Source organism: Episyrphus balteatus, chromosome 1, assembly GCF_945859705.1.
Source record: "Episyrphus balteatus chromosome 1, idEpiBalt1.1, whole genome shotgun sequence".
NCBI lineage: Eukaryota > Metazoa > Arthropoda > Insecta > Diptera > Syrphidae > Episyrphus > Episyrphus balteatus.
Genome location: NC_079134.1, coordinates 102,801,972 through 102,821,204, shown reverse-complemented (window position 1 = coordinate 102,821,204; position 19,233 = coordinate 102,801,972). Strand labels below are relative to the sequence as shown.

Sequence of the window (19,233 nt, the reverse complement as noted above, 5' to 3'; positions counted from 1 at the left end):
ATGTTTGTATTGAACTCCTCTACAAAAACCCGTTATCAAATCTTGGCGCCCAAGTTATCCTACTAATTGCCAAAACAACATTTTTGTTCTATACCTAAAAGTTCGAATTTCTGTATCTTATGTATCTCTGGGTAAAATTTTTTTTTCTAAGCCAATTTTAAACTGATTTTCATAAAAAATACCTCTTTTGATTTGGAAATAAATATTATTTTAGAATATATTTTTAAAGCAGGATGTTGTTGTGAAAATATATACTTTAATTTGATGTCGAAGTTGGGTAAATGACGAAAAAAATGGAATTTTTGAACTTTGACAGCTTATAAATTCTAGGTGGTTTAACCGAGTTGCATGTTTTATACATTGTTGAAAAGGTATATTTATCTTCTATCAGAAAATGTAAAAAAATGGGTAAAAATTTGACGAAGCTAGATTTTTTTCAATGGGTGAAGGTCAAAAAAACCGTTTTTCACCCCAACTCCGGATTTTGGGGGTGTTAGGGAATTTTTAAATACCGTTTCGTAATCAGTGCGACTTGCTCTACAAAACGTGATAGGTTTCCTTCCGCCCGCGTATATTTTGAGTGTTACACCGTGTAGTTATTTGTGACTATTTTAATAGGCAATCGAAGTAATCGTTTTCTCTAAATTAAATATTAAAAAGCCAATTTTAACTATTTAAATAGTTATATGTGACTAATTAATAGTCAATAATTAATGACTATTTAAAATAGTTACTCCGGTTTTAACTAAAAATACATAGTTATTTTTTCTCTGAGTGACCATTTACTTCAAGTCTTGAAAATGTATTATTTGGTGCTTCTTTCAGTACCTACATAGCAATTTTTTGTTGTTTTTAAAATATGTGCATTGTGCATGACTCTAAACGTTAAAATTCAAAATTCATATAAATTAAGAGCTAATTTTTGATTAATTTCAATGAAGCCCTATTCCTCTCATCTCGCGACTTCATATAGGTACATAACCGCAAATACTCTCTCAGTAAATGCTGAAGTGGCAAGAACAGATAGTATACAGGGTGATTTAGGAGTGATGTGCCAAAAAGCTAGATCGTGTAGGTTGGGTCGAGTCAAGAAAAAAATCGTATAGGGGGGGGGGGGGGTCTATTCTAGCTGTAAAGGCCTTAAGGCCATAAAATAGTTTTTTTTTTAATGAAAAACAATAAATAATTTTTGCCCAAGCAGTTTTAAATAAAAAAAGGACATTTAAATTATATTTTTTGATTTTTAAAGGTTTCCAGAGAATTAATTTTTACTAGATACCATTTGAGTTCTCTTTCTTCGTATTTGCCTTTTTTCTCATTGATTTATCTTTGCAAAGTACCTTATTGTTTGTTATTTATTTTTTCAATAACAAATTGCGGTTTTATTGACTTAAGGCCCTTACAGCTAAAATCCTCGGACGGCGGGCGCCCCAGACATAGTAAAAAAAATTCTCAGGTAAGTTTTTAGGTGTTATCAATGGAAAAAGTTGTACATTCAGGCGTAGTCCAATACTGTGTCACTTTGTTGTATCCTCATTTAATGTCGTTTTCGATTGGCTCTCCGGAAGCGTCCGGAATCATTCAGAACCCTTCTGAAAGTGTTTTATTCGCACGAATATGACAGGCAGAACGCTTCTCAGAATAGAAATTCTCTTCTTGATTTCGAAACAGAATTCAAATCAGAATTCACTCACATGTAAAAAAAACACTTAATCATTTTTTTTTTGTTTTTCATGCAAAAATGTATTGTTTTCTGAAATTTAAATTAATTAAAAATCAAATATGGATACATTAATGGGTAAATTGCCATTTTCTTCGAATAATAATTCATAATTTTCCAACTCTAACGCCATAACTTTCGTATTCAAGAAAAAAAAATAATACAAATGTTTGACATTTGAAATTTCAGACAAATAAAAAAACAGAATTGAGTGGAAGCGATTTGATTTCAGAATGAGTCAATTCTTGAGTGATACCAATCGAAAACGACATACATAAGTCTAATGTCGTTTTCGATTGGTTTCACTCAAGGATTAACTCATTCTGAAATCGAATGGAACAGGTCAAATCGCTTCTACTCAATTCTATTTTTTTGTAATTGTGTTAGTTTTTCTGTAAAATTACAAATGTCAAATATAAATTAATTTTTTTTTTCTTTCAAACGAAATATTATAAAATAATTTTCAAAAATAGTCTATTCAACAAATTAATGGGATAGTTGGTCTGAAAAATATTTTAAATAAATATAAAATGCGTTTATTTTTTTTTTATTTGTTTGAAAATAAATTAAAAGACTTATTTCAGAAAACAATTTCTAAAATTTTGAATCAAAAACAAAAAAAAACTGATTGAGTGATTGTTTTGATTTTTAAATATCCATGTATTAGTGCTTCTTGAGTGGATTCTGAATTCAAATCGAGAAGAGAATTTCTCTTCTGAGAAGCGTTCTAGCTGTCATTTTCGTGCGAATAAAACACTTTCAGAAGACTTCTGAACGCTTCCAGACGATTCCGGACGGCCAATCGAAAACGCCATAAGTTTTTTTCCAATTTTTTTTTTTTTAATTTTGATTTTGAAAATTAATTTTTCAAAAACTATGGTATAAAATGGCTTTACTTAATTTTTTTGTAAAGGACTAGGTTTTTTTTCCTTTACAAAAAGGTATAACACGTTATTGAAGATATAACCGTTGATTTTTAATAATTTTTTTCCAAATTAATTTCCAAATTTTTCCTCCCCGCTAAACGAGGGGGAATAGATCCATACGATTTTTTTCTTGTCTCGACCCAACCTACACGCTCTAGCTTTTTAGCACATTACTCCTGAATCAGCCTGTAAGCTCAAAATTTTTGCAGTTATCAATAGAATTGATCGAAATAAAAAAAAAAAGAAGCTTCAATATAAATATGTAGGTACGTTGATTTTTTACAAGAAAATATCTAATGTTTTGAAGTCTTAAGCCCGAACTACATCAAAACACAAAGTCAGAAAAGTACAAAAAAGTAAAAAAAAAGCTCAAAATATAAAAATCACATGTATATTTACCTTACATCTATTGGAAAAAAATTAATTAAAAAAGCTCTTTTGTTTTTGAAGTTTTAAATTTCAAATAAAAAAAAATTGAAAAAGTAAACAAATTACAGTCAACTCCATCTAAGTCGAATCGTCACAGGACACGAAAATTGGTTCGAGTTAGAGGGAAATTCGACTAAGAGGAATCTATTTAATCTTTTTGCTGCAGTCGGTTTCATTAAAAACGTTAAAAAAAATTTGAGTTAGAGGAAAATTTGACCTAAAGGAAGTACGACTTATAAGGAATCGACTGTATTTGAAATTTCAATTGTTTGTCAAAAGAGCTTTTTTTCGCAAAATGACAGGAACTATGTAATCGAAGAGCTACCTTACGGAAAGGATATAAAATATTGTTTGAGTGTATTTGTTTTTGAAATTTTGTGAAAATTGAAAGCTTGGTCTTGTTCAAGCTTTTTGAATCGAATACTTTTTTTAAATGAAAGGGAGATATACAAACAAGCTACTAGGGGGAAGAAGAAAAAACATCTTGTTTACTTTTTTGTACTTTTTTGACTTTGTGTTTTTAGTAGTTCAGGCTTTAAACAAAACAGAGTAAAATAGAGAACAACAAAGAAAAACAAAGAATTAAATAATTATTATTGAAAAAGTAAAAAAAAATCCTTTTTAAACATTTTTCTTTATTTAATATCTAAAACCATAAGATTTCTGTTATATATATAAATATTTTATACCTAATTCTTTTTATTTCGATGAATTATATTGAAATTAATGACTGCAAAAGTTACACCAGTTCAAACATTGCAAGATACAATAAAATTAGCATCAGTTGCGATTTTTTTTTTTTTTTCTTAAAAAAAAACAAAGCTTATGTTTTTCAAAATAGCTTTGCTCCTTTCTTTGATTGAATATCATCCCAGAATAGAATTTAAAAAAATAAAATTTTAAGTCTGACTAAGAAGCAAACACAAAACAAATAGGTCGTACATACTAACATAACTACGTAAAATAACATTTGTTATTTACCAATTAAAATAACAGGCAGACATCTAGTAATATATGTATATGTTTCGGTTAGAAAAGTTTCCATTTCTTTTTTATTGCATCTAATATACTCAAAAAAAGCGTTCTCAGAGTTGTCCATAACTGAAATTGAAATTCACTTACGGCCATATTATTCACTAGTTTAAAAATACATTACACTGGTTTACAAGGATTTTGTTGCCGAAACAAAAATATACTTTTCTAAAGGTTTTTGGTGTGCTGAACTCGAATCCGAAGTCAGAAACAACTAATCAGCTCCAGTTTTTGAGATATTACCGTTAGAAAATGCAAAAAATGTTTTTTTGAGTTCTTCGGACCTTATTCTTTTGTATAAGGAAAATTGTTTAAGCATATCTAGTAACGGTTTCTTTAAGAACTGTTTTCCATGATATGTTCAAATCTTTTCAATATCTTTTGTATTGCCCAAGATATCTTAAAATGAAGTAAGTCAGTAACTACATCATAAAGGAGATAATGACGTTATAAAATTTATAAAAATACCAAAAAGAGTAAAAAAGATATCGGAAAGATTTAAACAGATTTAAAAAGGTGGAAAAGAGTTCTTTTAAAAACCGTTACTAAATATTTTCCTTATATAAAAGAATAAGGTCCGAAGTACTGCATTTTCTAACGGTAATATTTATAAAACGGGAGCTTATTAATTTTTTTTTACTTCTGATTTGAGTTCAGCACACCGAAAAACTTCAGAAAAGTGTAACTGGGTCGCACGAACTTACTCTTAGAGACCAGTAACGTATCCAGAAAAAAACTTGGAGGTGTCCCGGGGGCCCGGGGCCCCGGCAACTGAACGTACGCCTCTGATTTCGATCGATTTCGAAAACTTCGAAATTGCTTCGAACTGTCAAAACTGAAAAATCATCCATTATTATTTTGTTTCTAAAGTGAAATTACTGCTGTTTTGAACATGGATGCAATTTTATTGGTAATTTTAATGGAAAAAAGCACAATTTAAAAGAAAGAAGACACATTTTGCGAGACAAATCAAATATGCACCTAAGTGAAATGCAGAGTATGGGCGATATTATTGCAAATTTTAAAAGAAAAATGAATTAGGTTAAGTTAGATTCATTGAAAATGGTACCAAACTCACGAACAGAAACCAAGTCAATTGAATTCCATCAGAAAATCTAAATAAGTGAAAAAATGCAGAACACCTAATTATACTTTCGGCAAGTGAATGCGCAAAAAGTGAAATGCGGGCAGTATGGCGAACCCCATTTACATCGGAGTTCTTTGCTTTTTTTACGTTTATTCGGCATTTCTGAAATATAATTATAAATAACTTTCATAAAATTAACGTTAAATTGAGGTTATTTTCAAATTACAAAAAAATTCAGAGACATTTTGTAAGTTACTTTTGAAATTAGTTTTACATTGAAACTTCATACAGGTATTATGGTGCAGTAGCGTATAATGTAGCGCCATAATACCCTTATTGCATCTGCGCCATATTGCAAAATATACACATATTCACAAAACACCAAAAACTTAACACAATTATTACTTCATTTAAAATATAACAAGTTATATAACCAAACCAGAACTGTACTCTGTATTTCACTCTTCACAACAAACACGTGCACTATATAGTTACCGAGATACACACAAACAAAAAAAAGCGAAATTATATTGGAACGCAGAACCGGTATACACTGAACCAAATCCTTACGTAAATACAACGAAAAAATTCGTTGAGCCAACGAAAATTTAATTAATTTTCAGCCGATGAAAAATTTAATTGGCTCAACGAAATGGCTTTCATACGTTAACGAAGAACTTCATCAATTAACGAAAACTGTCGTATTTTAATGAAATTTTTCATAAAAATTTTTGAACGAGAATTAATGAATTTTTACATCACTTTACGAAATTTTTTCATCAATTAACGTAAACTTTCGTAAGCTAACGAACTTTTTTCGTAAATTTTATGAATATTTTAATTAAACTACGAAAAAATATTCGTTAGCGTACGAAACTTTTCGTTGTATTAATTATTCTTTTAGTAGAATATACTTACTTTATTTTCGTAGACCTATGAATTTTTTTGTAAGCCTACGAAATTTTTCATTCTTTTTTCATCCCTAAATTTTTTAATAAAAACCCTGAAATTCAAAAAAAGTGGAGTGGAGCGAAAATTTTTGACCTTTTAAAAAAAAAAACATAATTTGAATTTTAATTTTTGAATTTTTATTGATTGGGAGATATTCTAAATTAAAATACATGGAATAGAAAAATTAAATTAAAATCATGAAAAACCTGGAAAAACATATCTACTCTTCTTAAGGAGGTACATAAATGAATATGTGGTTTTTTTTTTGGGTCGGAATTAGGTAAGTACCCATAAGTTTGACAATTTTGGAATCTGAAATAAAATAGAAATAAAAAAAATTAGGATTTTCTAAGAGAAGAGAATATTTTTTTTATGAAATATAGAAAAAAATAAATAGAATGGTTATATGTAGGTACTTACATTTCTCAATCTCATCGTTCATCCACTCTTCCCATATATTTGACAACGTTGACGTACACCTTTAATATTTTTGAAAAGATGAATCGGAATCAAAATTATTGGAAGTCATTTTACAATTTTACTTACCTATAAAATGCTCCAGTAAATGGCTCAAGTACCAGCTAAAAAGAAGTTTTTCATCAGCTTTTAGAGCGCTTGGTAATTAAAACACCACATATTTTCTTACACAATATTATTTTATACCGCTTAATAAGTCTTCGCACTTTCGAAGTTAAATTTAAACTACCAGAAATGCACACAAGAAAAGAAAATGCGAATGCTCTCGTTAGTCCACGTTGTTTTATGTAAGGTAACGATATATTTTCGTTAACTGATGTATTTTTGCGTAAGCCGATGTAATATTTCATTAGTCTACGAAGAATTTTCATAAAACAATTATCTATTTTCATAAACTGATGAAAATTTTTGTAAGCTAATGTTGAGTTTCATAAGTTTATGAATTATTTCGTAACTTAATGAAAATTTTGATCAAAAAAAGAAAAAATTTTTTTTTAAACAATTTTTTTCCGTAAAAATGAGTATGAAATTTTTCGTTAAGTGATGAATATTTTCATTAAATTGGATTTCTTGACTCTTAAAAGGGAGAAAAGGTGTACGAAAGTTTTCATTAAGTGATGAAGGTTTTCATATTACGAAAAATTACATATTTTCGTTGAGCCAACGAAAGTTTCGTTGGGCCAACAAAAATGTAGTGTATGAAACAATTTTCGTAATTTTACGAAATTTATTATTTTCAGTGTATTTTTTTTGTTTTTTTTTTTGTTTGGTACAAAAATAATAGCACTGACCTGCGATCGTCACAAGGCTAGTGTTTAACGAAGACCAAAGTTTCTGCATTGGTTTTATTTAAATTTGATTATTGAAGTATGGTAGTTGAGAGGTGCGCCATAATGCCCGGTGCGCCATAATGCCCGAAGTTACCCCACGCCAACCCTCAACGTCAGCTAAAGACAGAACCATAATTGGCGGATGGAGTCGGAAGCTACTGTCAATTGTTGTTGTTTTCTTTGTATTTTCGACAAGTTTTCATCCGTCGAGTGCGGTTGCGAGCGCTGTTCCCCTCCGTTTTCATCCGACGATCCGACAATTATAGTTCTGGCTTAAGACTCTTATTCAAACAAACACAAACGACAGCCGTTTCAGAATTTGGAGGGGCTAGAGCATCTGAGCTGCTTCTAAATCTCGAAGATTTATGAACAAGTTTCAAGTAATCATGTACATCATGATGAAATCAGATAAAAAATAACATGGCCTTGAGAACTTCTATTTCCAATATCTTTGAAAAAAATATTATTTTTGAAAAAAAAACAAACATACTTAAGACGATAAAATACGGAGTTTTGAGGTTGCATAAGCAATTTTGCAAAATTTAACGGTGATGTAGTTCGACATCAAAATACTAAAAAAATTATCTGAAGAATTCCGAATTGGGCTAAAATCAGAAAAAAATGTACGCCAGCCCTCAACGTCAGCTAAGGCTCTTATTCAAACAAACACAAACGACAGCCATTTCAGAATTTGGAGGGGCTCGAGTATCTGAGCTGCTTCTAAATCTCGAAGATTTACGAACAAGTTTCAGTTAATCATGTACCTACATTATGATGAAATCAGATAAAAAATAATATGATCTTGAAGACTTGGGAGAGAGGGGGAGCTTGAGCTCCCTGAGCCCCCCTCAATACGTCACTGTTAGAGACTGACATTCAAATGAATATTAAGATTTTTAAATTTAATTTTCTCTGACAAAATATTTTTTTTACACCTCTAACACTTACCAGAGTGGCGTTGTCGAGAAACTCAAAAAAGAGTGGCAACCCTATGCCTTGACAGGATGTCGCCAGGCAGAAAAAAAAGCAGTTTCTGTATTTTTCAATTTTCTCAAAAACTAGAAGACATAGGGACAGTAAATTTAACCAGTAGTTTTTTTTAAATTTAAATTCGAAACTTCGAAAAATTTATTAGTAAATGTATGTAGTAAATGCTTTTTTAATTTTTTCCTCAAAATTTTGACTTTAAAATCGATTATTTCAAAAACTATTCCATGAAATAACATTATTTAAAATTTATAATTAAGTGTTAAAAGCTTCCAAAAAGTTATTATTTATAACTCTAAGCCCTGATTTTTCAATCGTCAGTAACACTATCAGAAGAATAAATGTCAATATAAAAAAACTTTTATTTCTAGGAACAAGGGTTATCTGACTATTGAAAAATTGGCCCTAAGTGTTTAAATTTTTTTTTTAATTTTTAGTCATTTTTCGGAATTTTGAATTCAAAGCCTGGCAGCCCCTGCTTGCGGCAATATTTTAAATGGCAACCCGGGTTTATTTTAAACAGGAATAATAAAACTTTTACATATTTTGTATTAAAATAAAAAAAAACAGGTGACTGTGCCAAAATAAGCTCACAAAGCCGAAAATTAAATTCTGAAAAGAAAGTAGTTTGTCTATTTTTCAATTTTCTCAAAAACTAGAAGACATAGAATCATGCGGTTTTCACTATTTGGTAAAGGGTCAATAGAGACAGTCAATTTGACCAGCAAATTTCTTATATTTAAATTCAAAACCTTGAAAAATTTATCAGTGAATGTGTTTTTATGTTTTTTTCTCAAAATTTTGACTTTTTTTTTTATAATTTTAACTATATGCCTGTAAGACCTAAGTTCTTTTAAATGCATACTACACGGCACTAGTTAGAAGTGGCTTCCAAGCTGGGGGATAAAGAAAAGAATGCTGCCTGATGTAGGGCTCGAACCCACACCTCCAGGCTAGCAGTTAAGCACTACATCCACTGCACCATTTAAAATAAATGATTTATGGCGGATTTCATAAACATTTAAAAGGCTTTTAAATTTTTAAATGACGTTTTTTATGGAACAAACGTCATTTTGGGACTTAAAGGCCTGATAAATATTGAAATTGGCCATAAGGGTGAAATTCTAGCTTTTAAAAAAGTTATTATTTAAAACTGTAAGTGTAGCTGAGAGCAGCTGATATGATGTACATTTCATCAAAAAAAAAAGGTAAATACGTGCAAAATCGAGTGGTGGGATCTTAGACTATATAAAAACGCAATGTTTACACAATAGTAAGAAAATTCTACCTTAATAAATATAAGAGTAAGTAAAAAACAATAATTTAATTCTCATTTTTTCAATTTTTTCTGAGTGTACCTACTTGAATTATTTTTGCCCGACTCAGAATAATTTACCTGTAAAAAGTGATAAGGCCAATTCTCTTTTTTAGATCTGAAATAATGCGTGTTTAAATATTTCTCGCCTCCACTTTAAAAAGAGCAATAATAAGTACAGAATTCAGAAACAATTCTGTGCCATTAGTGCTTTGCAGTTGGTGTGCTGTTGGTCTTCGGTGCAGAGTAAAAATTAGCTTTGATTCCTTTTTATAAGTTACAAAATACTAAGAAAAAAGAAAAATTAAAATGCAAAATTTTAGTGAACTCTGCGAATTATCAATCAAAGATAATAAATTGTAACTACGTGTTTTTAACACATTGCCTCTGTCAGTTGAATTTTTATAAATGAGATATATTTTTCATTAAAAAATAGATGTTTGAAAGCGATCATTGACATAACACCAGGTGACGTGATCTTGGAAGAGCAGGCCATACTCATGAGTCCGCAATGGGAGAGCGACCAGATGAAATGTTCAAATTGCCTAAAAAGTTCTTTCGTCATGTGCCAGTAAGTATCTAGAATCAGCATGTATCAGAAACATTTTTGGTTCGGTTTAAAAATATCCACAATTTAAGGGCTTGTCTGGTTTTCCCATTGTGCGTAGAATGCCCCGCACATGATCAATTTGACTGTGAGTTCTTTCAGCGAGCTAAGAATATTCCGAAAAATATTTTGATTTCCAACTACACAATTTATGCTCCATTAAAATGTTTATTGAAAATGGAAAACCCAAAAGCTAACAAAAGTAGTTTAATTGAATTGCTTAAGGTAAATGCTCATTTGGAAGAGTATTTAAAATCAGAAACATGGATTGAGCATAAGCAAAAAGTTGTAGAACCAATTCTACAATCTGGAATAGTTGAGCATTTCCAGAATATCAAAGTCAATGAGGAAATATTGCAGCAGCTTTGTAGTTTGCTTGATTTGCATTCGTATGAAATTACAAACAGGGATGGTGATCAGGTAAGAGGAATCTATCTTCAAGCTCCAACAATTCCACACAGTTGCATTCCGAACACCTTGATGGCTATAGATGATGATTTCAATTTGAAGATTTACGCAACACTGCCTATTCGACAGGGGGAGTTAATATACAATTCGTATACAAATCCATTGATGGTAAGTAAATTTTATAAATGTGATTGAATTTAAAAGTAAAAAGTAAAATTTCATCTTGCGTATTTGAAAGAATAAAATAAGAGAAAACTTCCTTCTTTATGGAAGAAATTTTTTTCTCATAATTTCTCCCGGATTTTCCCAACTTTTTCAGGGGAAGGGAATACCGGGCACAAAATTAACATTTTTTATTTTTGGAATTCCTGCTCCTGTGATTTTTGGAATAACAAAAAACAAAGTATGCTTTCTAAAAGATGAGTTTACTTAAGTTTTAATAAATTGAAGAATTCACGTAGATAATGACTCTGCCCTTGTTACTTTTGTCCTATATTCATGTCCAGTATGAAAGTAACACACTCCGGAGACAAAAGAAACACATTAATTAAAAAACATAGTAAATCAAAATAAAGAAATTATTATATGTATTAAGCTGTTGTAAATATTTTACTTTATAGTGAGGCGGCTTAGCAAAAAAATCATGCACTTTGTGATAAACGCATGAAATTAACATCGGTGGTAGTACTCAATAAGATTTGTTTTGAGATATTGGGCCACCTTGTATTCCATCCGGAAGGGTAGATACAAGACTTTTTCTGTGTTTCACTCGATTTGTTGCATATCATAGTATAGGCAACGAAACATTTTTATTATTATGATAAATGATTTCGAGGTATTGTCTAACGCCCGATCGAATAACATTAATACCAAAATGTCTCGACCATCATGTAAAAAGTTATTGGACTCTTTATGAATTGTCTTTTACTTAAGGAACAAGAGTCACAATATTACCAATTATTCATTGGAAATAAGTGGAAGGCTGATGAAGTTTTGTCTGAACGTCTCATATACCATAGAAAAAAATAATAAAAATGTCAATCATGATATAAGCTTTTTTCGAAATAATGACAAAAATGTGTTTTTTAACAACAGGAATTTGACTTTAAATGGCTGCCATTTTATATTTACTCACTCAAATACAATGAAATTACATACAACGATAGAAAATATTATAAGGAAGAGAATGTATGTTTATTTTTTGGTCTACGATAATCTGGAGCAAAGATATTAGCTTAGAAGTAAAATATCCCAAAAAATGCATTTTTGTGAATAACTCCGCTAAAAAGAATGATCAGGTGGTGAGAAATTGGGTTTAAGCCTTTTAAATATACCCCTATCGATCCATGAAATAAAAACTGACAGTGCCTCTCATCGCAAGGTGAGGCCCTTATTTTCGACGCTTTGACTGGAGTATTTGCCCAACGTTAGCCCAACTTTTTTTTTACTAGATTGCACTATTTTTTCAAAAGATACAAAAATTGTGATTTTTTTTCCTGTGAAAAAATCATTAGTTTAAAACAGTGGTTTGTTTGCCCAAGGTTAGCACAGGATAGCGCATTTTTTATTTTTGCTATCCTACGTTTAGTTTAAAAATTATAGAAGAATTAGTTTAATTATTTACCACACCAAAAAAAGTACACACCACAGCGACCTTTTTTTAAATTTATAATTAAGAACAATTAAATCCACTGGTGATTGCATTGCGCCTCAAATGTTTTTAATTTGACTTAACATTTTCACTTGATTGAATGTAGTCCATATAACATTCCTGTTAAGAAGCTTAAGTTGACATTTAACATTAAAAACCACAACATACAAATAATTTTTCAAGTCAATAATTTTTTTGGTTTACCATATAAGTACCTAGAAAAGCTACATGCTTAGTAAAATACATCAAATCATTTTTCCAATTATCCTTTTTCCATTCTTTCTCAATTAACCATGCCAATTCCAACAAATTACATCACTTTTCTTCGTTAGCCCACTCTTACTTCAAAAATTATATAAAAAAAAAACTTTTTTCAAAATACTACCAACCTTCTAAAAATCAAAATTTGTTTTTTGCAGTGTAAAAATTATCCTTTTTCCATTTTTTCTCAATTAACCATGTCGATTTCAACAAAATAACATCACTTTTTTTTCGTTACCCCACCCTTAGTTCAAAAGTTAAAAAAAAAACTTTTTTCAAAATACCAACCTTCTAAAAATCAAATTTGTTTTTTTTTTCAGTGTAAAAATTATCCTTTTTTTTTTTCTCAATTAACCAAACGAATTCCAACAAAAAAACATCACTTTTTTTCGTTAGCTCACCCTGAGTTCAAAAGTTATAAAAAAAACTTTTTTCAAAATACCATCCTTCTAAAAATCAAAATTTGTTTTTTGCAGTGTAAAAAATATCTTTTTTCCAATTTTTCCAATTAACCATGCCAATTCCAACAAATTACATCACTTTTTTTCATTAGCCCACCCTTATTTCAAAAATTATATAAAAAAAAAATTTTTTCAAAATACCAACCTATTTAAAATCAAAATTTATTTTTGCAGTGTAAAAATTATCTTTTTTCCCATTTTTCCAATTAACCATGCCAATTCCAACAAATTACATCACTTTTTTTCATTAGCCCACCCTTACTTCAAAAATTATATAAAAAAAAAAACTTTTTTCAAAATACCAACCTATTTACAATCAAAATTTGTTTTTTGCAGTGTAAAAATGATCCTTTTTTCATTTTTTCTCAATTAACCATGTCGATTTCAACAAATTACATCACTTTTTTTTCGTTACCCCACCCTTAGTTCAAAAGTTAAAAAAAAAACTTTTTTTAAAACACCAACCTTCTAAAAATCAAAATTTGTTTTTTTTTCAGTGTAAAAATTATCCTTTTTCCATTTTTCTTTCTATTAACCAAGCTAATTACTACAAATTACATCACTTTTTTTTCGTTTTTTCAGCACATCAGTAGGCTGACTTGACGACTTTTGTTTTTCACTTTTTTTGAAATTGGTTTCCCTCTTTCTAAAATCAAATTGAACACGTTAACTTGTTGCCATTCAAATAAAAAAATTATTGTTATTTGGATCAGGTAATTTGTCTTGACGTATGAGTGTTTATGCTTGTGATCGGATTCTAATTTGAAATCGAGAAGCATTCTATCTGTCATTTTGTGCCAATGAAACAGTTTCAGAAGACAAAAAAAAAAACTTTTTTAAAAAATATATAAGAAAGTTGATATCGAAGAAAAAATAATAAAAATTTATTATAAGAAAGCTGGTTCGACTTCGTTTTTACTTGCTATACAGGTACCAGGGTCGGACTGGCCATATAACTGACTTGGCGATTGCCACCCGGGCCCTCAACTATCCCATAGTTACAAAATAAAAATACATAAAGAACATGTAAAAAACAAGCACAAATACAGATTTCGAATAAAGAAAATGGGCCCGTTTAACAAATGCAGGCCCTTACTCTAACTATTTGAAAGTTATATTTAGAATTATATAAGAAGTGAAAAGGTTTGAGGCCCCAGGGGAGTACAATTGTGCATACCCTTGTACCGGAGCAGTGTCCCGGTGCCCCCTTAGAGGATATAATATATGGAGTGTTTGTTCCTATACCTAATACATTGTAACGCCATATGCATGGATAGGGGTCGTAACCTTCGTTTTTCAATGAGAGTCCGGTTCCGCAGCCTTAAATAAACACGCTTGTTAATGACAGCCATCAAATGAAAATAAAATGGAGACATGCACTCATCGAAAAACTTAAAGAAACTAGAGCCCTCTATAAAAGCTTCACGGAACTAACAAGCACTCCATATATTATATCCTCTAAGGGGGCCCCCACGTGCATATGGTAGGGCCCCACGCTAGATTGTTGATTGGAAGAAACAGGATGTAAGAAACAAACAACGAAACAAACAGATACCTTTGACGTGCACTCCGTTTCCTTATTTTCACCTAAGATATCTATTTTAAAGACTTGAATCAACAGAAAAGATACAAATTATAGGGGTTTTCGCGTACCGTACTTGTCCTCGGGTCTTGCTTGTAGCTAACATTAATGAACCCCCGTAAAAATTAAATGGGTTTTGTTAATTCCAAATACAAATTAAAATTATTTCAATTCCAAAATAAATAAAAGGGTATGGGGTATCCTTTTGGATGTCTGCAACATTTTTTTTTTCATCAAATATATTTATAAGGAAAATGAGTGAGTATTTCCAGTTTCAAAAAAAAAACTCTGAATGACTGCAAACAATCTGAACCAAAATTCAGAACTTTTGAAAAAAAAAAGAAACAGTTCACCTATAACTAAGTCGATTTTAAAATCATAGCGTTTTTTTAGATTTGGAAGTGCGATGTATATTTTATTTTTTGTTAAAATGGAGCTTTTTAGCTAAATTCGGGTCTATTACTAAGGGCTATTGCCTGTTAGCAGTTGGAAGTTCAAAAATTTGAAAATCATTATACAGAAAGTTATTCCGCATTTTAATAAAATTTTCAACTGTTTGTGAAGAATTTTCAAATTTAAAAAATTAAAAATAAATAAAATCCACACATTTTCTTAAAAGGAAAAATAAAGACAACAAAGACCCCTAACTAAAGTTTTGCCCCGGGCCACAGCAGCTCAACCTAATACGCCTCTTGGAACTCTGTTCCCATGCTCTCTTTATTTAATTTTAAGAAATAATTATTAAAATAAGAAAATTCAAAAGAATGATGTGTTAGAAGTGGAAAAATGTACGCAAAAATTCTGTTTAGATCACCAAAAATCTTTACACAAGTATACTTACCTTTTCCGAGCCGAAACAAAAATTCAAATTTTTTTGGTATCTATTGTAGGTAACTTTTTTTTAGTTTCGTGGATGAAACAGCGGTGGCGGGCCCCTTTTATCATTTTCCCACCCGGGCCCCTTTGAACCAGTCGGATCCTGACAGGTACTATAGGATACATTTAGGATTCGGAAAAGAAATCGAACTCGAACTCGAACTCGAGATAATCATAATCAGACGATGGTGGAGAATTCCAAGAAAGTAGGTTTGGCAATCTAAAGCCTATAACTATTGAAGCGATTTCCTTCAAACTTGGTAGAAAATTGTTTTGAGGGATTCCCTAGAAGACAAATTGAAATGTTTTGTTTTAGGTACCCAAACTTACGCTACCGGAAATACAAAAGCTACTTTTCTTGAAAAAACTGTTCTAAACAAACAGCAAAACTTTTTTTGGATTTTAACTAAATATTTTTTTTTGATAAATCAATTTTTAGAAAACGACTTGATGAATTTTCTTTATTTTTTATTTTTACACTGAAAAAAAAAAAAAACAAATTTGGATTTTTAACAGGTTGGTATTTTGAAAAAAGTTTTTTTTTTGTTATAACTTTTGAACTAAGGGTGGGCTAACGAAAAAAAGTGATGTAATTTGTTGGAATTGGCATGGTTAATTGAGAAAAACTGGAAAAAGGATAATTTTTACACTGAAAAAAAAAAACACAAATTTAGATTTTTAAGAGTTTGGTTATTTGAAAAAAGTTTTTTATTCGTGTTTTGAAAAAGAAATTACTTCACACCATTTTATATATATTGTTGCTTTTGAAAAATGTTGTGATATATTTTACTAAGCATGTAGCTTTTCTAGGTACTTATATGGTAAACCAAAAAAATGATTGACTTGAAAAATTATTTGTATGTTGTGGTTTTTAATGTTAAATGTCAATTTAAGCTTCTTAACAGGAATTTTATATGGACTACATTCAATCAAGTAAAAATACGTATACGTGTATACGTATTTTTTTTTAGTGTGGTAAATAAAAACTATTTCTTCTTTAATATTTAAAATAGGCTTAGGAAAGCAAAAATAAAAGTTGGGCTTATCTGGGCTAACCTTGGGCAAACAAACCACGGTTTTAAACTAATGATTTTTTCACAAGAAAAAAAATCATAAATTTTTGGTTTTTTGTTTTTTTTTTGAAAAAATAGTGCAAAAACGTTGGGCAAACGAACCACAGTGCAAAACCATCAATTTCCACACTGAATAAAAAAATAATTTTTTGTGATTTTTGAGGCGAAAAAAAAAATAATTCCGTTATAATTTTAGAAGTAAGGGTGGGCTCACGAAAAAAAATCTTGGGCTATCCTGGGCTAACCAGACAGGTTTGAAAAAAAAAAATTAGCATTAGGGGGTCCCAGCTTCACATAGCCGATATCAATGTCGATTTTTCACATCTTCATTACAATAAAGGTGTATACCAAAGTTCAGCCCACTAAGAATTTTTCCGCAGTTGGGGCTAAAAATGACTAAAATGGCTGGACTACATTGTTTTCAAACATTACCAATTCGTAAATTTATTAACTTATGTCAAATTGTGGGAATTGCTATTTAATTTAACCCTTTCGGACCCAGCGTTAATCTCATGTAACATATTTTTAAAAATTCGTAAAAAATATTCCATTAAATATTTTTTTAGGTTTCGATGGCTCAAATGAAAGATAACGATGTCTAGTTACTGGATTATTACAAAAATTTAGTCAAATATCATACCTTTATTTTTTTTATCGAAAAAGGAACTGAATTTCACATTTTTTCTTTTTTTTTGTCCAAAAAAAAATTTTTATATATGGTCATAATTTTGAAAAAAAGATATAAAAAAAGTTAATCCAGAAAGTGTTTTGCTTTTTGGCTTAGAAAAAGGAGCATATATTATTGTTCTATAAAAAGTTATTTTCTCAGTTGTACGACTTTTTTTGGTGGTCATAGGCAGTGTATTTTAATTACATGTAGCATGAGAGTAACAGATTAGTTTTGCTATTTTTTATTTTGGAAAATAACTTTTTGCTATTCATATTTCTTAGTGTGATGTTTTTGAAACGATAATACTGAAAAAACATTTTTAAAATTGATTTTCATAGCTTGGGTTCGAAAGGGTTAAAAAATAATATAGTTTAATGTTTTTCCCTTTTTACACCATAGGGTACCAGCCAACGTCAGCACCATCTGAAGATGACGAAGTTCATCGACTGTTCATGCCTTCGTTGTAAGGATCCTACAGAACTTGGCACTTACTTAAGTAGCGTTAAATGCAAAGTATGCCCTGATGGTTACGTAAGCCTATTCGATTCAAAATGGACTTGTGAAAATTGTTCAGCTATCATGAGTGAGCTGGATGTTCAAAAACTGCTTTCAGAAGTAGCAGAGCAAATATTATACGCAGATGGCGATATTCGGGAATACGAGACACTTTTAGCTAAATACTCAGGCGATTTTCACCCAAATCATTTTCTTATGATTGATTTGAAACAAAATACTGCGTCAATTTTGAGATCAATCTTGATGAATCCAATGTGTCAGCCAGGAAGGGGTGTTATTAGAAGAAAAATTGAGCTATGTGAACAAATGCTGCCAGTAGTGAGAGCTCTACAACCTGGTATTTCGAGATTATATGCAATTGCTTCATATGAGTATGTTATAACATATGTAGAGTTAACGGAATACGAATATAACGACGGCGAAATATCAACGGAAGAGTACGAGGTTAATATTTGGTTGTATATTAATTTAATTTTTTTTTAATGGTTCTAAATTTCAGAAGAGACTAATAAAAGCGCGAGAAATGTCAAAAGAATCAATAAGAATGCTGGCATTTGAACCACCTAACTCACCAGAAGGACATTTGATGCAAAGAATTGCCATGGAACTCACACAAATAGAAGAATATATCGCAAAATCTTGCACCCAACAATAAATGACAAAATATAAAATAGCATGAAATACGATTTTTTTTTATAACGTTGTATTATACGGGTTTTTATTTTACTTTTGAGCTCCGCACTTGAAGTTGTGAGATTGCCAGGAGGGATGCTAGAGGGGTTATGAGAAACTCGTTCATAGCCCGGGAGCCAGCGTCATTATTCAATGTTAGAGATGCTAACACTTGAATCATTTTTGTATCTGTAGTAATAGCAAAGTGAATCAACAAAATCGATGCCTGCCACCTCAACAGTGGTGCAAAAAGTGGCAAAAATTTGTTGAAGTTGCAAAAAAAAGAGGTCACATCTCACATGTCTAACATGCTAACACCTGAAACCTGTCTAGCTGGCATTGCCTTGAGAAAAAAACCATCCCTGCCACCTGTACAGTGGAGCGAAGTTATTCTGCCGCTGACCTAAAGTTGTAAAAAAAATCGTAAATTTGTTATATATTATGTGCTAATGGCTGGAATATGTTGAGCTAGTTAGTTTGACATTTAAAATAGAGAAAAAACTATGCCTGCCGCTTGCGTGCGTCGTGCGGAGAAGTTGCCGGCAGGATCCAAAATAGTCGCACACCTTCATACTGTATACACTTGCCCCCGCCCCCCCCCCCCCCAAAAGAGGGGGAATATACCCCCCCTCCCACACGATATTTTTCTTGTCTCGACCAACCTACACGCTCTATATTGTTATAAGGTATTAATCTATGCAA

At 30.7% G+C, this 19,233-nt stretch overlaps 1 protein-coding gene across 1 annotated transcript; it reads left to right on the top strand.

Annotated features, from left to right (window-relative positions):
- The first annotated feature begins 9,944 nt into the window (after positions 1-9,944).
- Positions 9,945-18,565, top strand: LOC129907852 (SET domain-containing protein SmydA-8). Its single transcript, XM_055984267.1, has 5 exons — positions 9,945-10,113; positions 10,191-10,325; positions 10,394-10,937; positions 17,743-18,303; positions 18,359-18,565. Exons 1-5 carry the CDS (start codon positions 10,064-10,066, stop codon positions 18,512-18,514), a joined length of 1,446 nt encoding a protein of 481 aa, XP_055840242.1. The 5' UTR covers positions 9,945-10,063; the 3' UTR covers positions 18,515-18,565.
- The last annotated feature ends 668 nt before the right edge of the window (positions 18,566-19,233 follow it).